General features: G+C 33.5%; 1 protein-coding gene across 1 annotated transcript; it reads right to left on the bottom strand.

Annotated features, from left to right (window-relative positions):
- Window positions 1–4,009: 4,009 nt before the first annotated feature.
- LOC132055994 (cytochrome P450 734A1-like) lies at window positions 4,010–8,583 on the bottom strand. The gene is made up of 5 exons (XM_059448033.1): window positions 8,184–8,583; window positions 7,384–7,607; window positions 6,684–6,928; window positions 5,714–6,101; window positions 4,010–4,562 (listed from the first exon to the last, which is right to left on the bottom strand). The coding sequence occupies exons 1-5, from the start codon at window positions 8,455–8,457 to the stop codon at window positions 4,137–4,139; spliced, it is 1,557 nt and encodes a 518-aa protein (XP_059304016.1). The 5' UTR covers window positions 8,458–8,583; the 3' UTR covers window positions 4,010–4,136.
- Window positions 8,584–9,557: the final 974 nt, after the last annotated feature.

Here is a 9,557-nt window from a genome sequence, read left to right as displayed (position 1 = left end):
CTCTTTCTGTTAAAAGGTCGAAAATAAAATCATTTATTTTTCCTACAAGTATCATATTTTTTTGTAATAAAATTCTATTGTATCCATCAGGCTCTGTTGTACTATCAACACCAAGGCTGAATACGGCTTCCTTCATCTCTATCTGCAAATGTAAAACAGTTATGTTAGAGTTGTCATCATTAGTGATACAACTCCAAACTCCAACATAGAATTATGAAGGACAGGTTTTGGAAGGCTAAAAGAGACCCCCTATTTAAAGTACTATTAGGATGTTTGACCAGTTACAGAATATTGCTTCCCATTTATCTTTTAGATTATTACCAATTGATGTTTTATCTTTCGGGAGTTCAAATTTTGTGGAAGAGAATATTCACACATCAAGTCATTTAAAAGGTAATTGCAGCAACTCTACTTATAGCTTGTTTGGCTAAATTTCTAAAATCAGCTTATTTTTAAAAGTGCTTTTCAAAAAAATAATTTTGGCGAAAAAGTTTGTTTGTGTTTGGCTAATTAATTTAAAAGGCACTCTTAAGCAGCAATTAGTGTTTGACCAAGCTTTTAAAAAGTATTTTTAAGTGTATTTTTTTCAAAAGTGCTTTTGGGAAAAAGTTATACTTTTAGCTTTTGAAAAACAGCTTCTGCTACTCTCTAGAAGCACTTATGTTCACCAAAAGCTTGACCAAACACCTCACTTTTTTAAATAAGCACTTATAGAAAATAAATAAGCATTTTTTGAGAAAAAAACAAGTTAAACAGGCAAGCTTTTGCCGTAAGCAAAAAATTTTTTTGCCCAAAAGCACTTTTTTTTTTAAAGTAATTTTTGAGAAAAATACACTTATAGCTTGTTTGGCCAAGCTTATTTTCCCCCAAAAGTGCTTATTTTTTTTCAGTAAGTGCTTCTTTTAAAAAAAGCTTATTCGCCAAAAAAATACTTTTTCGAAAAGCACTTCTACAAAAGTACTTTTCAAAATAAGTTGATTTTAGAAGCTTGGCCAAACAGGCTAGGGAAGCCAAAAGTACTTATTTTAAAAAAGTGAGGTATTTAGTCAAACTTTTAGGAGAAAATAATAGCCTGTTTGGCCAAGCTTCTAAAATCAGTTTATTTTAAAAAGTACTTTTCAAAAAAGCACTTTTGGCAAAAAACAGTTTGTGTTTGGCCAATTAATTAAAAAAACACTTTGAGAAAAATTAGCGTTGACCAAGCCTTTTTAAAAAGTATTTCGTTTGTATTTTTCAAAAATACTTAAAAAAGTGCTTTGGGAAAAACGATTTTTTCACTCCCGAAAAATCGCTTCTCGCTACTCCCCAAAAGCACTTATTTTCTCCTAAAAGCTTGGCCAAACACCTCACTTTTTTTTCAAATAAACACTTATTGAAAAATTAAGTACTTTTGGGGGGAAAATAAGCTTGGCCAAATAGGCTATAAGTGCTTCTAGGGAGTATCAGAAGTTGTTTTCGGAAGCTAAAAAAAGTAGTTTTTCCCTAAAAGCAATTTTTTGAAAAGCTCTTTTGAGAAAATACATTTAGAAACACTTTTTAAAAGCTTGGTCAAACACTGATTGCTGCTCAAAAGTGCTTTTTAAATTAATTGGTCAAACATAAACTGCTTCTCACCAAAAGTACTTTTTTGAAAAGCACTTTTGAAAAGAAAAAAACACTTCTTAAAATAAGTTGATTTTAGAAGTTTGGCCGAACAGGCTATCATTCCTAATGAGCCTTCCTGGCATCATTAGGTTGTGTGGAGATGGGAGGCAAAAAATTAAATAAAAGAATTTACTAATATTAACACAAAGTATAAGAATAAAAGAAGACGACGGAAAATTAAAAATAATGTATATTTCATAACTGATTGTGACAAGGTTAGCGGTTCTTCTGAACTCAATTTTTCTTAGTTTTAAGAGTTTAATCTTAATTTTATCATGCACTCTGACATTAGGACTCTTGTTGATCCCACTCACGCTTTTTATTTCAAAGCCGGAATGAATGCAACTCTACATATAAAATTTGGACAAACTAGTAACAAATAACAGTAACAATATATCGTGTGTAGTCTCACAAGTGGAGTTTGGAGAGGTTAGGATGTACACAGACCTTACCCCTATCTTTGTGGGATAGAGATACTATTTCCGGTAGACCCTCGACTCGAAAGAAAACTAGTAGAAGTAACAAATAGCTGCATGAAAAATTATATATTCATTAATCAATATTATGATGAATTCTAGAAAATTATGTTGTTTCTTTGTACAAAAAAAAAAATGAACTTACCTCATCCTCCTTTGGTAAATGTAGTATGTGCGATTGTGAATACACTAAAACTACTAATGTTGATACGCCATCAGAAATTTCAATATTGCAGGATAATTATGAATATTTGGTGAGAAACGTGACGTCTTGACCTCTTCAAATGAAATTAACAATTAAGTATATACTTTTATTTTTTACTTTTTAATAATTAAAATTAATAATAAACCTTATTCACATTTAACATTTTAAATGTTTTTCTTCCTCCCAAAAAAAGCTCCTTTGAAAACATAAAATTTGTAACGTTATCCTAGGGCCAGCTTGAGGCCCCGCTTAGGATAGGCCTTCCAAGTGAAGAAGTGGGCTGGGCTAGAGCACTGAAGTTTCCAGCCCTCTATGTTGGGTTGGGCCGGCCTGTTCCGTGTTTTCCTAATTGATCAGTATCATTTTTGTGCGGGGTGACCTTCAAATGCACTGGTCTTTAATTTTTATCCTTCACCTAAAACTCCTAGATTCCTGATTCGAACCCCCGCTCAATCAAAATTTTAAAAAAAATTCACAAGGCAGAGTTTTGCCTACGAAACTCTGTCTTAAGGCAGAATTTTGCATGCGAAACTCCCCCTTGAGGCAGAGTTTTGCAGGAAAATCTCTGCCTTGCGAATCAAAACTCTACCTTGCGATTTTTTTTAAAATTTTTTTGACTGAGCAGGGGTTCGAACCCGAAATCAAGGGGTTCTAGCGAAGGGCTAAAAATTGAAGACCACCTATTTAATGGGAAAAAAATTAAAGACCACCTCAAAATAAGGGCATTCCTGTGAATTGTCCTTTATAAGTTGTCTGACTTATTGATTTCACCTCAAATTGGGCCTACTAATTGGGCCTCTGAAATGGGCAATTTGCACGATTGTCCTTATTGGGGGGTGGTCCTTAATTTTTGCCCCTCAAATTGCTGGTCTTTAATTTTTATCCTTCGCCTAAAATACCCAAGGTTCTGGGTTCAAACCCCGACTCAGTAAAAAAAATAAAAAAAATTGCAAGGCAGAGTTTCGTAGCAACACTAGGCCTATTTGGGCAAAAGTTAGGCTTGCAGAATTCCAAGAGTAAAAAGAAGAAAATAATTTGCCTTGCAAACCTCCGCCTTAAGGCAGAGGTTTCGCGAAGCCTTGCCTTCCGAAATTGTTTTTTATTTTTTTATTTTTTGATATTGAGAGGGGGTTCGAACCCAGAACCTCAGGATATTTTCGGTCACTTTTATAAGTGAAGGGCAAAAATTAAAGACCAAGCCGCCTTGAACGAGTGGCTGACCCACATTGTAGGAGAGGGTCACGTGTCCCCCCAACCCTTAGAATATCCTATACATATGGTGTATATATCTTAAAGAATGTATATGTATTTAAAAGGACCCCTGAGAGATATCCATTGGTTTGTTGCATTTGGTTGTTGTTCCCCTTAGATTCTTATATGACACCTAGGTTCGAGTCTCGCTTGCAGCATATTTATTTCTATTTTTTGTTGAGTTTGTTTTGTTTCCGTTCTAAACCTATTTTCGTTTGTTCCAATTTTGAAGTTTATACTTTATACTACTACTTTACCAATAACTTAGCATAATTATTAATTTTTCAAAGAGTTGCACGCCAAACTTTCACATAATAAGTGACATAATTATATTAGGGCAGTGGTCATTAGTGCCCCCTCTGCGTCAAAATCCCGGGTCCGCCTCTGCCTTTGAAGGGTAATCCGTGCAGAAAAATGCTCTGAAATTGCAACTAATTTACTAGAGTTGGAAAAGGAAGAGAAGGGATTGGATTGTACACACAGAACATTTACTTTGATCTGGAAAATTTTGCTTTGTACAAGCATGCACATATACTAGATTATGTATGCAAGGATGTCAACTACAACTTTTGGAAGATAATTGGAGCACCATGTTGTGGACATAAGAGCATCAAAATAGTAGGAGCATGTTGGTAACTTGGAGAAAGATCAAAGGCAAACCGCTGCAAGATCATAGCTATTGCTAATTTAGCTTGTAGCACTGCTAAATTTTGGCCGACGCATCGTCGAGCACCAAGGCCAAATGGCATAAACGCCATGGGGTGTTTTGCTGCATGTGCCACACCTCGACTAAATCTTGCGGGATTAAATTCGTTAGCGTCTTGTCCCCATAGTACTGGATCGTGATGAATTGCTATAATTGGTATTAGGAGCTCTGTCCCTTGGGGTAATGTGAAATCCCCTAGTTGTGTGTCAATTTTGGCACGTCTAATTGCTGCCACTGCAGGTGGATATAGCCGGACGGATTCGTTAATTATCATTCCGAGCTGCCAAAATCAAAAGTTTGACTACGTTAATTATGAGTGAACATCTTATGAACTGAAACTAACGCATACCAAAATATATGCACACGCTACACTTTTAAACAGCGTCAATCTTTTTTTTTTTTTTTTAAATAAATAAATTACACATGCAATCACTTAAATACATGTAAGTAAAGCGTTACAAAACTAGAGTTAATTTCACTCAGAGTTCAAGTTATACATATATCGTTAGTGCATATTTGCACAATCAAGGTCTATAGTTACATGTTTCAGATAACCTACTTTATTTTTAAGATTATAAATCTCATATTTTAAGATAGCTAACTACATGTAAATATCCTTTGGATGACATGATAATATAGTTTTTTTTAAGCTGACGGTTTATATATATAACTTTAACTTATATGTACTACAGTAATATTATAGATAACTTACAGAGATAAATGCAGTTAGTAACCTTATAAACCAAATTGAGGACTACCACGACTAGAAAAAGAGATTTTCTCACAGTCATTCAGTGGGAAATTTGTCCTATAAAACATAATTTTCTCACCTCCTTCCCACTGAACAATCTCACTGGGAAAATGCATGGTGGGAAACATGTTCCCATTGAAACGCTGGGAAACTTCATAAATTTTCCGTGCGAAAACTGTACTATTTATGTTTTCCACCAACATTCAATGGGAAATAGCCATTGAAAATTTTTCTGTCGAAAATCGGTGGGAAATAGAGATTTTTTGGTAGCGTGAGTTTAACTTTATATGGCACTATGTGTTGACAATTTAAACTTTTGTACATTATCAGGTCATTTAATTTAAAACCTATCAAAAATAATATATCTTGTCACAAGCATAGTCTAGTAACTTGAAATATATATAGTTAAGTGAAAAATGAAGGTTAAGATTTCTTTACTTTAAGACATATTTAAACTAAAAGGCTTGATGATCTGGTCTCTTAGTAAGACAAATACATAATTATAAAGCTGCTCCAAAAGAAAATGAAGCATTATCTAATAGACGCAGTATCATGCGAAGATTATCTTGATTTTCCAAGAACAAAGTGTTGGTCTGTTGGCTTTTACCACATGCAAGTGTTGGGTTGTTTTAGAGAAAAGCATGATTATGGTAATATAATTAACAAAAGCTTATGCTTACCGTCTTAAGCTTAGCAAGATCGTCTTTAGAGGGGATATCACGTGCTCCACAGACACGCAAAACCTCCTCACGTGCTAGTTCCTGCCACTGAGGATGCATGGCCAATAGGATTGTCGTCCACGTCAGCAAATTCGACGTCGTATGTTTGCCGGCAAAGAAGATGGTCTTGCATTCCTCGACAATGTCATTAACTGTGATGTTTGAACTATTTCTATATTCATGACTTGTTGTAGCTTTGATCATTACTTCCAATAAATCATTCGGACATTCGTCTGACAACAACTGATGAGTCGATATTTTTCTTCTTTCTTCAATCAGTTTCATCAAAGATTTTCGTACCTCTTTATCCAATCTCCAAGAAATTCTATTCTTTTTAGTAGGCAAGAACCTGTCCAACACAAAGATAAAACAAAACCCTTTTTTCACTTTACAATTGTTTCAAGATTCTGCACAAACCACTAACTACCAAATCATAACGCGTTACTCTGATTCATTATGGTTATACTCCTATTATATATAGCAATCCAACCTATCAGACTTGTCTGTCGATATTTTTGGGTTGATATAGCGGAATGTTATACATAATATGAAAAATCGGGGTTAAATAAAATTTGTCTGTTATAGTGAAATGTTAGTGTAGGAGATAATTGTTATAGAGAGGTTTTATTGTGCGTATTATACTCCCTCCGTCACAATTTATGTGACACATTTTCGGATTTCAAGAGTCAAACAAGTTTTTTTTTTTAATTTTTTATTTTTTACAGTGATTTCTATGTGCCTTTTGAATATTTTGAGTTGTTATTATACAATTCTGATGTCGTTTTCAAATATATGAATTTTACTTTAAAAACTTAAAGATTCTATGTCTAAATTCACGATTAAAATTAAAAATAACATATTTTCGAAATTCAAAATATGACACATAAATAGAGACAGAGGGAGTAATCATTAATTGTGAGGGAGTATATACCTGTATCCAGGGATGAAAACTTTCTGATATGCTTCAGTGGCGTAAACCATTTGTTGTGCTTGTAATTCGAAGATGGCTCTTCCATCTTCGTAGCTGTTTCCAAACACAATACGCGTAATGACATCTTCTGCCAATGTGGAGAACATTTCTGATACTTCGATTTCCACTTTTCCACTGGTGTTTGACATTTTTGACCATTTGTCCAACATCTCCGTCATCCGCTTCCCCATCATGGGAATCATTAACTATACGTAGTAAAACAAAAGATAAATAGGAGTTAGAACTTCTACTAAAAAAGTTTTACACACAATTTTTTTTTATTTTTTATAATCGTGATGTCTGGCTCCGTCATACGCTTCCCCATCATGGGAATCATTAGCTATACGTAGTAAAACGAAAGATAAATAGGAGTTAGAACTTTTACTAAAAAAGTTTTACACACAATAATCTTTTTTTATTAATCGTGATGTCTGGCCAATTTAAGGGGCCCCTCTACTTCCAGAAGAAACAATCTAATGTGTTTGTTTCAGTTGGGATTCGAAATCTCATAATTTTCAACATGCTTCATTAATCACTAGACCGTTTTATTTTTTGGTAAATTTTAAGAATAGAAATTAAAACATGGAAAGAAAATGCCAAACTTGTTGTCCCTTTGTCCTAAATATAGGCATCCTCAAGATGCAATCTGAATGCGACTTACCTTGAGATTTTCTATGTAAAATGTGGGTGTAATAATCTTCCGATGGTGAGCCCATTTTTCTCCTTTGAGACTAAGCAAACCATCACCTTCGAGCTTCTTCACAAGCGCTGGTGACTCATTTTTCTCAAAGTTGTCTGATTTCAGGACGAATATATCCCTAATGAGAGCTGGATCAGATATGGTGACACGAGCCGTTGGTCCAAACCATATAACAAATGTTGAACCTATATGTTTAATACCACCAAAATTAGTTAACAGAATTAAACTAGAAAGATGACAAGTATATGTACGTCCATCCCATTTTAAGCTAGAAAAAAACATAAACGTTATTTGGCCTAGTTATTCCACATGAACTCAGCCAATTCGAATATATCCAAATAAAGGATATTATTGTAACTAGGCTGAAAACTTTTCAGTTTTCAGGTGCCGACACCTGCAAAGCTGGTTAGAACATTGTAATAGCTAAATTCCAAATATGGCCGATAGAGTAAAAGAAACGGAAAGAAGAGCTGAGAATAAGGACGTGTTAAAATTTTGGATCAAAATTACTGTTAATTATAAAATTCAAACTGATTATTTTCTTCTTTGCGTCATATAAGTTTAATCATGATAATACAAATTGAGTTTAAGTACTAATATATATTGTGGGGTAACATATTACATAGTATCATATATTTAAAGATTTCAAATCCCACATTTTAAGGAAGCTTATTTTAAAATATCCTTTGAGTGACTGAATGATTGATGATGTAAAAAATTGGTAATAGGTTAATTAAAAGGGAATAAAATTGAGAAAGTACCATAGATTTTCTTCCAATGATGGTAAAAGGGAAGAACTCTAGGAAGAATGTCATGGGAGATAAAAGACGAAGGCCAAGATGAAGTAGTGAAACTTGCAATCTCTTTGAGGTTACCGAACAAAAAATGGTATTTGGGACCTGTGATTCCTTGATTCTTGAAGTGTTTTTGAATTCTTTTTGGTGTCCACCAGAGATGAATGAACGCCTTTTGTGCAAACAATAGTAACACATAGGAAAATGTAAGAAGGCACAACCAGTGAAAGGAGGTTTCCATATGCACCGCTGCTTTATAACAGCTAACAATTTCCTCCTTTTGCTGAATACAGTTTTTCCAATATTTGACACAGAGAGAGAGAGAGAGGTGGGGTTCTTTGCCTCTCTTGCTTATAGCACTACAAGGTGAAATATTGGGAAGGTTGTCCGGTTTTAAAGCTCATAGTGTCCACTTTTTTTTTTTATCAAAAAAAGTATCCACTTATCAAATCAAGAAAGAGTTAATCTTATTTTTCAAATTTGCCCCTATTAAGTGCTATGTGATCAAATTGCAATACATATTTTACTAGGGCTAGTTTAGTCAAATTACCTATTTTTTTCTAAGAGTTAGGATTTTTTTAAGGGGTATGCAAATGGCTAAGAAAACACTATTTTTAATCCGGAGGGGCCCAAGACTTTTGTAACCCAAAAATAAATTTTTGGAATCAAAATAACCCATTAAAAAAAAAAGAACCTAAATAGCCTTTACACACATATTATGTGCGTAAAAGGACCAAAGTGTAGTTCAAATAAATCGGGCCCTTCTTCTTCCCCACCACTGGTCCCCCAATTCAAAAATAAAATAAAAAATCAGCCATTAAAAGTCCCTTTCTGAGGTCCCACGCGATCAAAAACATCATTTTCTTGTTGATTTCCAACCGAAAAGTCAATATTTTTGGTATATTGAAGTCTAGGAACAAGTTTCTTCGCAATAAAACGGCGTATAATTCAATTCAAAAACTCAAAATCAAAGCTTCAATCTAGGTATTTTACTACGATTTTTCTATTACATTATTAACCTAAGCATTACTATTGTGCGAATATGGACAAAAAAAAACTTTTACGCACTTTTTTTGTGCGCAAAAGGGTTGTTTTCAGCCCGTTTTTTCATTTTTTTAAATTTTTTTATTTGTTGTTAATTTGTTAATTGTTTATTTAGTATTTGGTAATTGTTAGATTAGTTATTTCAATTGTTAGACTAGCTAATTATTTATTTAGTTTTTGTTAAGCCAATTGTTTATTTTTAATTATTTGGTTAGTTAGTTAATTGTTTACTTATTAATTATATGCTAATTAAATTTTTTTATTTGTTGTTAATTTGTTAATTGTTTATTTAGTATT

This window comes from Lycium ferocissimum, chromosome 5 (genome assembly GCF_029784015.1).
Source record: "Lycium ferocissimum isolate CSIRO_LF1 chromosome 5, AGI_CSIRO_Lferr_CH_V1, whole genome shotgun sequence".
In the NCBI taxonomy this organism is placed as follows: domain Eukaryota; kingdom Viridiplantae; phylum Streptophyta; class Magnoliopsida; order Solanales; family Solanaceae; genus Lycium; species Lycium ferocissimum.
The sequence above is the reverse complement of the archived record's forward strand: the minus strand, read 5'-3'. Positions and strand labels throughout refer to the sequence as shown.